This window comes from Dendropsophus ebraccatus, chromosome 7 (genome assembly GCF_027789765.1).
Source record: "Dendropsophus ebraccatus isolate aDenEbr1 chromosome 7, aDenEbr1.pat, whole genome shotgun sequence".
Taxonomy (NCBI): Eukaryota; Metazoa; Chordata; class Amphibia; order Anura; family Hylidae; genus Dendropsophus; species Dendropsophus ebraccatus.
The window spans coordinates 80,393,129-80,406,255 of record NC_091460.1 but is presented as its reverse complement, the minus strand read 5'-3'; the positions used below and the strand labels follow the sequence as shown (position 1 = coordinate 80,406,255).

General features: G+C 43.0%; 1 protein-coding gene across 3 annotated transcripts in view; it reads right to left on the bottom strand.

The window, feature by feature from the left end:
• Positions 1 to 13,127, bottom strand: part of NEK1 (NIMA related kinase 1) — a 130,336-nt gene that overhangs the window by 40,636 nt on the left and 76,573 nt on the right. For all 3 annotated transcript variants that reach the window (XR_011363948.1, XM_069977821.1, XM_069977822.1), the window contains 2 exons: positions 12,620 to 12,697; positions 11,988 to 12,083 (listed from right to left, as the gene is read on the bottom strand). Coding sequence is in view for 2 of the 3 variants with exons in the window: in XM_069977821.1 (XP_069833922.1) it covers positions 11,988 to 12,083; positions 12,620 to 12,697 (174 nt within the window). In the remaining variant the exon portion in view is untranslated. The remainder of the gene's footprint in view (positions 1 to 11,987; positions 12,084 to 12,619; positions 12,698 to 13,127) is intronic.

The following is a 13,127-nucleotide window of genomic DNA, read 5'->3' as shown; positions in this document are numbered from 1 at the left end:
GGCCAGTGGCTGTGATGAGCTATATGTTGGCTGCATTGGCAAGCAAGTGTAGCAAGGAGCCAAGTGCTTGTAATATGGTTCCTTATTTAGCATCAAGTTCCATTCAAAGTTCTGCAATGGTACCAATATCTTCTCAGTGTCTGCAATGGTACCAATATCTTCTACGTGTCTGCAATGGTACCAATATCTTCTACGTGTCTGCAATGGTACCAATATCTTCTACGTGTCTGCAATGGTACCAATATCTTCTACGTGTCTGCAATGGTACCAATATCTTCTATGTGTCTGCAAAGGTACCAATATCTTTGTGTTTGCAATGGTACCAATACCTTCTATGTGTCTGCAAAGGTACCAATATCTTTGTGTTTGCAATGGTACCAATACCTTCTATGTCCTATGATAAGGTGGCACCTCAACACTATACTGTGGTGTAGCAAGTACCAATATGATAGTATGATAGTTAGGCAGATTTACCAAGTCATATGTTAGGTAACAGCCCTAATGGGAGCAGTTTTGAGAAGGTGTTGTAAACCAGTGCTAGAAGAATCAAATATAAAACAAAAGAAGAATAAATAAATAAAAGAATGGAATATAATGTTATTTTACTTTTTACTGTACTCTTTGCCGTAGACAATTTCAAGAATGTAATAAATTATTATTATTATTATTATTATTATTATTATTAGCAGGTATTTAAACTAATAGGTCATGTTAGCTTACCACTCATTATTTCATTATTATATTAGGAAAGTTTAGAGATACAGTCTTGTACAGCTCACACCCTCTTAGTAGGTCAGGACATAAAGTAGGCTTTTAAAAACTGTTCGGAACATATGATTTGCTAGTATTACCGAAGTATGTCTGCAATAAATATATATATAAATATATATATATATATATATATATATATATATATATATATATATATATATATATAAATATATATATATATATATATAAATATATATATATATATATATATATATATATATATATATATATATATATATATATATATATATATATATATATATATATATATACATATACACACACACACACATACATACATATATACAGTGAGTCCAAGAAGTATTTGATCCCTTGCTGATTTTCTTTGTTTGCCTACTAATAAAGACATGATCATTCTATACTTTTAATGGTAGATGTATTCTTACATGGAGAGACAGAATATTAAAAAGAAAATCCAGAAAACAAATCTAAGGAATATATATTAATTGATTTGTATTTCATGGAGTGAAATAAGTATTTGATCCCTTAGTATTCATTAGCAGTTCTGGCTTTTACAGACCAGTTAGACACTCCCAATCAACTTGTTACCTGACCTGAAGCCACCTGTTCTCACTAATCACTTGTGTGAAAAACAACTGTCCACAGAATCAGACAGATCACACAGATTTCAAGTCTCCAACATGGGTAAAACCAAAGAGCTGTCACAGGACCTCAGAGTCAGAATTGTTGACCTTCACAAAGCTGGAATGGGCTACAAAAAGATTAGTAAGGTGTTGGATGTGAAAGTAACAACTATTGGTGCAATTATCAGAAAGTTTAAAGAGTATAACATGACAATCAACAGACCTCGGCCCGGTGCTCCAAAGAAGATTTCGCCTCGTGGGGTGGCAATGATGCTGAGAACAGTCAGAAATCGTCCTGCAACCACTCGGCAGGAGTTAGCAAATGACCTGAAGGCAGCTGGGACCACAGTTTGCAAGGAAACAATTGGCAACACTTTGCGCAACAATGGATTCAAATCCTGCAGTGCCCGAAAGGTATCCCTGCTGAAGAGAGAACATGTGGAGGCGCGCCTCAAGTATGCCAATGATCATTTGAAAGATGAACCAAGTTATTGGGACAAGGTTTTGTGGTCAGATGAGACCAAAATTGAACTTTTTGGCCTCAACTCCACCCGCCATGTGTGGAGGAAGAAAAATGCTGCCTATGACCACAAGAACACTGTGCCCACCGTCAAGCATGGAGGTGGAAGCATAATGTTTTGGGGGTGTTTCTCTGCCAAGGGTACAGGGCTACTTCACCGCATCACTGGGAAGATGGATGGAGCCATGTACCGCACAATCCTGAGGGACAACCTCCTCCCCTCTGCCAGGGTTCTAAAAATGGGCCGTGGTTGGGTCTTCCAACATGATAACGACCCTAAACATACAGCAAAGGCAACAAAGGATTGGCTCAAGAAAAATCACATTAAGGTCATGGAGTGGCCCAGCCAGTCGCCAGACCTCAATCCGATCGAAAATCTATGGAGGGAGCTGAAGGTCAGAGTTGCCAAGCGACAGCCCACCAACCTTCATGATTTAGAGAGAATCTGCAAAGAGTGGGCCAAAATTCCCCCTGGTGTGTGTGCTAAACTTGTGGTTAACTACAACAAACGTCTCACCGCTGTGCTTGCAAACAAAGGCTTTGCCACTAAGTATGGAGTGTGTTTGGCAAGAGGGATCAAATACTTATTTTCCTCATTGAAATACAAATTAATTAAAATATATTCTTTAAAATTATATTCTGGATTTTTTTCTTGATATTCTGTCTCTCCATGTTAGAATATATCTACCATTAAAAGTGCTGAAGGATAGTGTCTTTATTAGAGGGGAAACAAAGAAAATCAGCAAGGGATCAAATACTTCTTGGACTCACTGTATATATATATATATATATATATATATATATATATATATATATATACACACATACATACATACATACATACGTACACACAAACGCACGCGCACACACACACTTCTGACCTGATTCTGTTCCACAGATAGCAGAACTACACACCCACCAGGCATTAAACCACATAGTGAACAGGATCTATTAATGGCTATTTAAGCACTAGAGATGAAATTATGGATCTCCTCAGGGAAAGGGTTTTACTAGAAAAAGTCTTTTCTTCCTTCAGACACTTTGGGGAGCAATTCCAACTCAGATTGGTGAATAAAAGTGCTGATATTCCAAATAAAACAGGGCTAAACCTGGATAAAGCTTTATGAGCAGGTATGGAAAATGTTGGCATTATCTGCTCTCACATCTGCATTTCTCTTATGGCGTGCAGAACAATATTAAATGGAATTTGTGTTTTAAAATGATGGAAGGTTAAATAAAAGCATTGGTATTTTGTGCTCTGTACAGAGCTCTGATTATTGAATATTTCTCTTCCAATGGTGGGGCTTAATAAAAACAAGTTACTGTATGTCAACATCTCTGTTGAAAAACTGTCAAAACTAGCTAAAGAACCCTTCATATATGATCCAGTGTGCCCAACAGTGATGTGTAGAAAGACATTTCTGACAGTGGCAGGGGGGGTACGAGACTAAGGGTCCTATTCCACGGCCCGATGGGGCCATAGTTACCGATGTCCTTACAGCCCTTGTTTAAACACCATGTTTTACCTAAGCATGTTGCAGGGCTCCTCCTGCGCTCCTTCTGCCTCCCGCAGAGGCAGAAGGAGCACAGTCCCGCGGTCCTGCACGCAGCAGCAGCAGCTTCAGTGCCGCCTTTCTGAGCTGACAGACTGCTCAGCCAATCACTGGCTGGGGCTGCTGCGCGCGGGACGGGGAGGGGGACGGGGGGGAAGATAATTTAAAAGACAAATTTCCTTCTGATTACCCCTTCAACTACAGAATACTAAACTACTAACAGGGTGAAAACAATGGACATCAGGCAACTTCTAAACATACACAGAGGAAAATGAATATTAGTAAGGAGAAGCCCAGAGGGTCACTTTAAGTTGCAAGTATAAATGACACGTGTACGTGCAAAGACAAAACATAAGGAGAGATCGAGGCGCTTTCTAGTGTAGTATTTAAGCACAGGTTAGTAGAGGCTACAAAAGGTGAACAGCAATATGCTCACCTGGGCGAGTTGTGCTAAGCATAGGCAGAACTCTATTGTAGGCTTAGAGAAGCTCACCGCTGCCAGCTCTAGGTGTCTCAAGGTAAAACCAGGAGATGCAGGATAATGTAGAGGTTTCCCAGCAGTAGCCGTCTGGGACAGGAAGACCTTGGATGAGTCCGGCACAGGTGACATGCACAGTGGTAGCAAATGCCGCTTAGCACTGGCGTAGCTACCATGGGGGCAGGGTACGCCGTCGCTATGGGGCCCGGGGGCTCAGGGGGCCCGGGCCCCCGCGTTAAAGTATGCCCCCGCCCCCTGTATTGCCGCTCACTATGCATATGCATAGTGAGCGGCCCTGAGCCATCCCCTCCGCCCGCCCCTTCTATCGCTGTTCAGCTAAGCCGATCAGAAGCCCGGAAAAGTGCAATGAGCAGCACTTTCCTGGGCTCCTGATCGGCTAAGCGGCGATGGAGGGGGCGGGCTGGGCGTGCGGAGGGGATCGCTGTCCTACTCACCTGTCCGCCGGCCCCAGCAGCTCCTCTCCCGACACTCCGGTCTCCAGTCATCCTCCGGCACAGAGACGCTGCCTGTGTCCCGGAAGTGTTCTGCAGCGGCAGTCTCTCTGTCCCCCGCTGCCTGTGCCCGGAGGATGACGGGAGACCGGAGTGTCGGGAGAGGAGCTGCTGGGGCCGGCGGACAGGTGAGTAACCTGTATGTTGTTTTTCTGGTCGCAGGGGAGATTGGCTACTATGGGGGGCACTGTATGGGGCATTGGCTACTATGGGGGCACTGTATGGGGCATTGGCTACTATGGGGGGCACTGTATGGGGCATTGGCTACTATGGGGGGCACTGGCTACTATATGGGGGCACTGGCTACGATGGGGGCACTGTCTGGGGGCATTGGCTACTATATGGGGGCACTGTATGGGGGCATTGGCTACTATATGAGGGCACTGGCTACTACATGGGGGCATTGTATGGGGGCATTGGCTACTATGGAGGGCACTGGCTACAATTGGGGCACTGTATGGGGGCATTGGCTACTATATGGGGGCATTGGCTACTATGAGGGGCACTGGCTTCTATGTGGGGGCATTGGATACTATATGGGGGCATTGGCTACTATAGGGCAATATATGGGGGGCACTATATGGGGGCATTGGCTATGTGGGGACATTGGCTACTATATGGGGGCATTGGCTACTATGGGGGGCACTACGTGGGGGCATTGGCTACTATATGAGGGCATTGGCTACTATGGGGGGCACTATATGGGGGCATTGGCTACTATATGGGGGCATTGGCTACTATGGGGGGCACTATATGGGGGCATTGGCTACAATGTGGGGCATTGGCTACTATGGGGGGCACTATATGGGGGCATTGGCTACTATGTGGGCACTATATGGGGGCATTGGCTACTATGTGAGGCACTATATGGGGGCATTGGCTACTATGTGAGGCACTATATGGGGGCATTGGCTACTATGTGAGGCACTATATGGGGGCATTGGCTACTATGTGGGCACTATATGGGGGCATTGGCTACTATGTGAGGCACTATATGGGGGCATTGGCTACTATGTGGGCACTATATGGGGGCATTGGCTACTATGTGGGGCACTATATGGGGGCATTGGCTACTATGTGAGGCACTATATGGGGGCATTGGCTACTATGTGGGGCACTATATGGGGGGGATTGGCACCAATCACACTGCTGCTATCTCCAAACTGTGACAATGAGCAAAATATTTTTTTTATATTTTCTCCCCTAAAATCAGGGGCGCGTCTGATCAAAAGGCGCGTCCTATAAAGCGAAAAATACGGTACTACATGGGGGGGGGGGCAGAGAAGGGGCCAACTACTTAATGAGGGACACAGTTGTCTAACTACTATATGAATACAGAGGGGACCACTATATGAGGGAACAGATGGAGCAAATAGATGCGTAGGATATTGGGGCATGAGTGAGGAACCTAAACTGTTTGTCTGTAAGATCCTACTGAGAGAAGTCCTTATGGTGGCCAGGCTGGATGGAGAAGAAGGGGAAAAGTGAGCAACTCCGATTGGAGAAGACGCCTGTAACTGCACTGTGATCACTTATGGTGTGTAAAGCCTGTGTGGAGCCTATACATGCCACTGTATGGCCAATGGTGATATTGGACTGTGGATTTTATTCCGTAGCAGTGGTAGCATTATTCAGTATGTGGGGGTTTTAGTCAGTGAGAGGGGGTAATATTTGTCCCATGTAAACTGGTACTGTTTGTATTATTCATCTTAATATACTGGATTTGGTTGGTAACAATATAGTGGTAATGGCAGTGGTCATGGTGCTATAATGCTTTTCCTAATACTATATATACATATTGCTCTCTCTTCACAGCTTAGTGGTCAGTTGTTTGGGGGGGGGGGGGGCCCAAACAAAAGTTTGCTATGGGGCCCAGCTAGTTCTAGTTACGCCCCTGCCGCTTAGTATATAACCATAGGCGGTATATTACAGTGAAGATTTATTCTTCACTGTAATCTTCACTGTAATATACCGCCTATGGTTATATACTAAGCGGCATTTGCTACCACTGTGCATGTCACCTGTGCCGGACTCATCCAAGGTCTTTCTGTCCCAGACGGCTACTGCTGGGAAACCTCTACAGTGTACGTGCAAAGGGGAGAAGCTGCGTGCTCCTCACCTCTACATGTCAAATAAAGAAGGCCTGCACCTGGGAGACCACACAGGAGCAGCTCCTGACACTTAGCTTTGGCTACAATTAACCTTTCACGAGGGATGAGAATTGCTGGCTGCAGGTGAGAGAATGTTTTCACATGGTGACAGATAGAAATGTGTATTCCACCCTGATGACTAACAGGGTCTCATCACATGCTGCATACTTGTAATGGGTGACATTCCAAACAGAAGGGTCCATAGCTTTTCACCTGGCTCAAGGACTAAAGATATAATCAGATTTTTGGATATTGAAGTTATTTGCAAAAATGGTATCAAATCATTAGAATAACTAAGTAAAGTACTGCTAAGAGTATAGTTCCATATTACATAGTGTTATAGCATAATAATAAAGATGTTGTAGAAGTCTTAGCATGAAATCTAAATACACCTCTAGGCCCCGGGGGTCCAGAAAGCAGACACACAATACAGTCACCTGCTACAGTCAAGTGCTAACCTGTAGCTGCAGATCAGTAGATTGATGTGGATTTATTGGAGTGTTTGACTACCCCACTGAAGTCAATAGGGGAAATTTGCAATAAACACAACATAAAGCTGGAGATTTTTCTGTACCATGTGGATGACTTTTTTCATTTCTATAATAAACCATCTCAAATAAATAAGATCACTATTTGTGTACTACAAGTGCAAAAGACTTTGTATGTCACAGTCATCTCGAACACAGAAAATAAGACAACACCATTCACACTAGGCAGGAACACGTAGCTATGGCTGAAATTGCAAACACACAAAAACACAGAGAAGTGCAACAGCTCACCGCAACAGCAAGATACAGACCCACCATAGACATGAAAATAGTTAGAAGCAGCCCCCCAACTGCTAAAAAAATCTTCCACAAAAATAATGAGGCTCTTGGTTACCATTTGCAAATGGTGTAAAGTACCCCACCACGTTACGGTGGCCTCATACACGGGGCAGTCCTACACTGTACTATGGCCTCTCCATTGCGTGTAATACGCCTATGCTCTGGGCATGCAAGATCCATCTTATACCAGCAAAAGTAATTACACCACCTGGGTGGGATGGGTGCAGTGCACGACCAAGTAGAGGTCATGCACTAACTAGTCGAGTAGTAGAGTAGCAGCATCCCCCCCATCTGGAACACAGAAAAAAAGACAAATTTGGTCAAAGTTTTTTTGGCAGTTGGGGGGCTGCTTTTAACTTATTTTAATGTCTGTAGTGGGTCTGTATCTTGCCATTGCGGTAAGCTGTTGCATTTTTCTGTGTTTTTGCAACTTCAGCCATAGCAACGTGCTCCTGCCTAGTGTGAATGGTGTTCTAGGAGAGCTGACCAATTTTGTCTTTTTTTTTCTGTTCCAGATTGGGGGGGGGGGGGGGAGTGGCTGCCTCTACTTGGTCGTGCACTCCACCTATCCCACCCAGGTGGTGTAATTACTTGTGCCGGTTTTTAGATGGATCTTGCATGCCCAAAGCATAGGCATATTTCATGCCATAGAGAGGCCATAGTACAGTGTAGGACTGCCCCGTTTTGAGGCCACCGTAATGTAGTGGGGTAGTTTACACCATTTGCAAATGGTAGCCAAGAGCCTCATTACTTTTGTGGAAGTTTTTTTAGCAGTTGGGGGGGCTGCTTTTAAAGTGACACTGTCACCCCTTTTTGCATTTTGACTGCTCTCCACAGGTGTAAAGGGTAAATGTTACAGCTTTCATTACTTATTTTATATCACACCTCATGGTGCTTGTTCTGGTAAAAAGTCATTTTTATCACCTGTGGATTGGTATATGTGGGCTGGGCCTCTCGGCCCATGTGCCACATCGCTCCACCCCTAGCTCCACCCCATCAGCAGCCATTGGTGTGGGGAAATCTAGGGGGGTGGGGCCTAGAGCTTTAGGCAGGCCCTTCCAATGGCTGCTGAGGGGACGGGGCCTATGAGGGGATGACATCATTGATGGGGCAGGGCTAAGTTGAACTAGGAGCAGAGCGATGTGGCACATAGGTCACGAGGCCCCGCCCACATATACCAATCCACAGGTGATAAAAACAACTTTTTACCAGAACAAGCACCATGAGGTGTGATATAAAATAAGTAATGAAAGCTGTAACAATTACCCTTTACACCTGTGGAGAGCAGTCAAAATGCAAATAGGGGGTGACAGTGTCACTTTAGCCATTTTCATGTCTATGATGGGTCTGTATCTTGCCATTGCGGTGAGCTGTTGCATTTTTCTGTGTTTTTGTATGTCACGGTCATTTCACAATTTTTCTAAATGTAATCCACTTTGCAGCTTCTGAAAACACTGGATTTTCTGTGTTGCTATACCTTTATGATGCTAAATGATGTAATCGACAAGTAGAGTAGAGTCAGTAGGGGCACAGGATCAACTGTTTATTTTATACATTTTAGCCCTTAGATTAAAGGCTGGCACTTTATAAACACATCCATATAGAAAAAATAATAAAAGGTGAAAGTATCCTATTCTTATCACTTGTTAATGCAACCGCTACCACTGCATGGACTGAACGGATGCCTTAGATGAAAGTTGACAAAAATGATCAACACAAAGATGATTACGCGAGCGGGATTTCCTTTCTGCTAGTTTGAAGTTATTATATGCCATAATTGGTGAATTAGACCATATACATTTATTACCCACGCACTCAGCTAATCCGTCTATGTCTGGCGGGGGTTTATACAAACAATTTGGCATCTATACAAATGATTCCACATGGTAGATAATCTTGCATGGGTAGAATTTTAAAGCCAACCTCTCCAAGACTTATTCTTAGCATGGTGGCTCTGTGGTTAGCACTGTAGCCTTGCAGCGCTGGGGTCCTTGGTTAAAATCAAGAGTTTGTATGTTCTCTTCGTGTTTACTTGGGTTTCCTCCCACACCCAAAACATACAGACATACAGATAGGCGAATTTAGACTGTAAGCCCTAATGGGGAAAGAGATCAAAATTGTCAAAACTATGTAAAGTGATGCGGACAGTGCCCAAATCTATGGAACAACTAGGGTAGTACATGCGCGCGCACACACACACACACACACACACACACACACAGTGTCCCTAAATTACAACATTCACCTATCACTTTATCTCTTTCTTGTTCCTGTAATGCTCTATATGGCTTTACCAGTAACTTATATAATGTACATGCAACCAGACAGCAACGTACAGCAGCTAGAAATAAGCACTATATCGCAACTAATGTGCATTCTGGATCAGTGTCAATAATTCGGCAAGTCTCACTGGACCACTGACTATAGATCATATTGTGTACGGTATTATTAAGGGTGTGGTCACTTGGCTAAAATCCACAATGAAAAATCTGCCTCAAAGTCCAGCTCCCATTGATTGGATTGAGAAAATCCACGTGGACACCAGTGTAAGGAAATGGACCATTATTCCACAGACAGCACAAACCATTATTACATATACCACAATCTGCATACAAAGGTTCTGAAACAAATCAATTTGCTTCTTGTTGCTGGATTGAAACCATTAATGGTCTACCTTTCCTGCTGTACATGTAATGCGAGTTTTGCATATTGTCAGGGTAATAGTTTTTCTTTTATTATTATTATTTTTTTTTTTACAGCCACTAACTCATAAACTTTCTTTTGTGACAATCCATGGAAGGGAGGGCCGCTGTAAGCTGTGTAGAGGTCAGGACAAATACACAGCTTATAAGGTGTTTTTTATGAAGTGCTTCTTTTGGCCTTTAATTAACAGCTATCAGGAGAGTAATAAAAAGCACCAAGACTACTCTTATGTCAATGAGTCTATTGTAGTGTACAGAAGAAGGAATGTAAGCTGCTGGAGTTGACAGCTTTATTTCTGTCTGCTTTGGGTACATAATATGAAGTCAGAGTGTCAGTGCCCCATTCTTTACTGCACACTATAACGCAAACACTACCATACAAATCTCTGGGGAAATCAAAAGGTGGCAATACTGCCGTGCTGGAAAAAACACCATCAGACACATTTATGTTGTGTCAGTGCGGCAAATAGAAAAACATTATAAACAGTATAAATGCCATCTGCTACCCACAATCCTTTGTGCAGTTGTAAAAGTGAAAAAAAAAGCCACAAGAAAAAGCAATTTAACCTTTCCTTTACAGCCATGCTAACAAAGACATAACACGTTTCTGGAGAGATTTAAGCACAATTGCCTAGACTTTTAACGTACCTCAACAGGTTGTTGAATGTATTGCACTTGCTTTCTAGTCAAACTGAAATCAATGGAATTTTCAGTCTTTATAATTTACTGTAATTAAAAATTCTGCAGCCTTTATGAGTCAAGAGTCCTTTACTGAGCAAGCCACATGTAAGAATGTAACCGAGGCTCAGCCGTACATTTCCACTTTCTTCTCCAACACTATATAGAGCTCAGCATTGTACAACAGCCTCAAGGACCTTATCATATAGCTTCTAAAAGTAAGGGCAGTATTAGAGGTCTGAGCATTCCCCCAAATACAGTGGAAAATTATGATATGGTAGCTTCCCACTCATGGTGCTGGAGACGAGGGCTATGGCGACAGAGCAGAAATCCCCCAGAAGGTTGCACTGTATGCAGTGAGAAGAACTGAGCCAAAATGCACAATGTCAGCTGATACTTCTCTTTTAACATGATAAAAAAAAACCTTAACGATAATGATGGTCTGCTGGCCATTGATCCATGCAACCGAAGAAGCAGCAGCAGCAGACCGCCGCTATCTCCTATGGGCTCCCTGCTGCTCCCCTGCAGTTACCCATGCGTGTAATAGCGCAAGCAGCGAGCGGAGAACAAGGAGCAAGCAAGTAAGCGCTGATCTGACAGGTCGGTGCTCACTTGCTCCTCCTAATCCGCCATGTAATAGGGCCTTTAGGGCCCTATTACAGGAGCGATGATCTGATGCTACACCAGTGGCTTCACCAGGAAGCGAGCAGAGGAAAAAAAAAAAAAACACTGGGACCGTGGACAGGAAACATATATGTATAGTTTAAGGACAGAGGCAGCACGGACATCACTACATCCCCTGCAGCTTCCCCCAGTGATAACAGGCGACAGCCTGGTGATCTCTGCAGCTAGTCCAGCAAGTGACCTATCCAGTGAGCACCATTTAAAGTGGGACTGCTGAAGGTAGAAAATGCTAAGGATTATTGTATGCACATTCGTATCTTTGCCATGGAAGCTAGTACCATTGTCCGTTTCTATTGGAGACCTCCTCCCACTAGATCTAATTTTACTTTAACATCAAGAAAAATATTTTTTACTCAAAAGATCCTCATGAAATTCCCTTAGATCCCATATTGTTATGTAGTAAAAGAAGAGGAAGTCAAAGGGGAGGGTGAGTATGTTTCAGACACAAATGACACTGAAGAATTCAGCAAATGAATAACATGAGCCATCTTGGTGTTCACTGCTTACATGTTCTTCCCAGGCTCTTTTTTCCCTCTCATCCGCTTCTCTCCTCTTACGTTCTAGTTCCTCTTTTAATACAGCCGCTCGAGCATTTGCTTGGGCCTCCAAAGGGGAAGGAAAAAAAAAAAAAAAAAACAAAGGTCATACAACACAGATCATGAACTTAGTCTTGAGTTAGCTCCTGATGAATAACATATGTACAAAGACAAAATGGGTATAAAAAATGCATTGTTAAGTGTTTATGAGAGGGGATGGATTGCAAATCTAGACAGGATATGATGCTTCAAATCCATTTATAAGCTAGCTGTGCAAGCACACTACTTCAAGTCATATTTCATACACATTGAGCTGGTATGTCAGGAATATGCAACTAGACTTCAGCCGAAGGCCTCAGAGGCAGATGTAATGGATAACAAGGGGGATTACCTGCCTAAGAGGCCAATGTTATGTACACAGAATCCAATTTCAAAAACAGTGAATCATAGTCCCTAAGAATCACAGGTTTAATGAATGAGCCCACATCGCAAAGGAGGTTCAAGTAAACCAGGTCCTGAAGTTCATGCTGAGCTTTCATATTTTCTATGTTAGTAATCCAATAAACTGCAGTGCCGTGGATGGTTTGTGGGCCTCCTTTATACCTTTAAAGCCTCAATTTTCTTTCTCCTGAGCTCGGATTCTTCATTACTATTTCTTCGGCAGTGCTCACCTTCTTCTCCCTGTATAAGAGGAGGCAAGATACAGCGGTATACAGTAAATACTACAAGCTGATGACAATGAAGGATATGGTTATTATAAGGGTTATCAGGGAATGAAAAACTGCAGCACTCTTTTGTCTCTGTAAATAGTAACCACCAAATGGTACAGTTCAATATTGTAAATAGACTGTATTATACCCCCTCTTTCTTCGCTAAAATAAAAAAGAGATTCCCCGAAATGTGTAAGATGTGAGGGAAGTCCGGGAGACTGGATGCACTTAATGTGGGATTGTCCAAAAATAAGAGAGTATTGGAGTGCAGTGATAGAGGAAATAGTAAAAGAAGTCAAATGTGAGGTACCCTTTACACCAGGTCTAGTGCTGTTAGGAGAGGATTCCCAAGTAAAAAAGAAGAAAGATAGAATACGATTAAATAAATTACTTTTTATAGC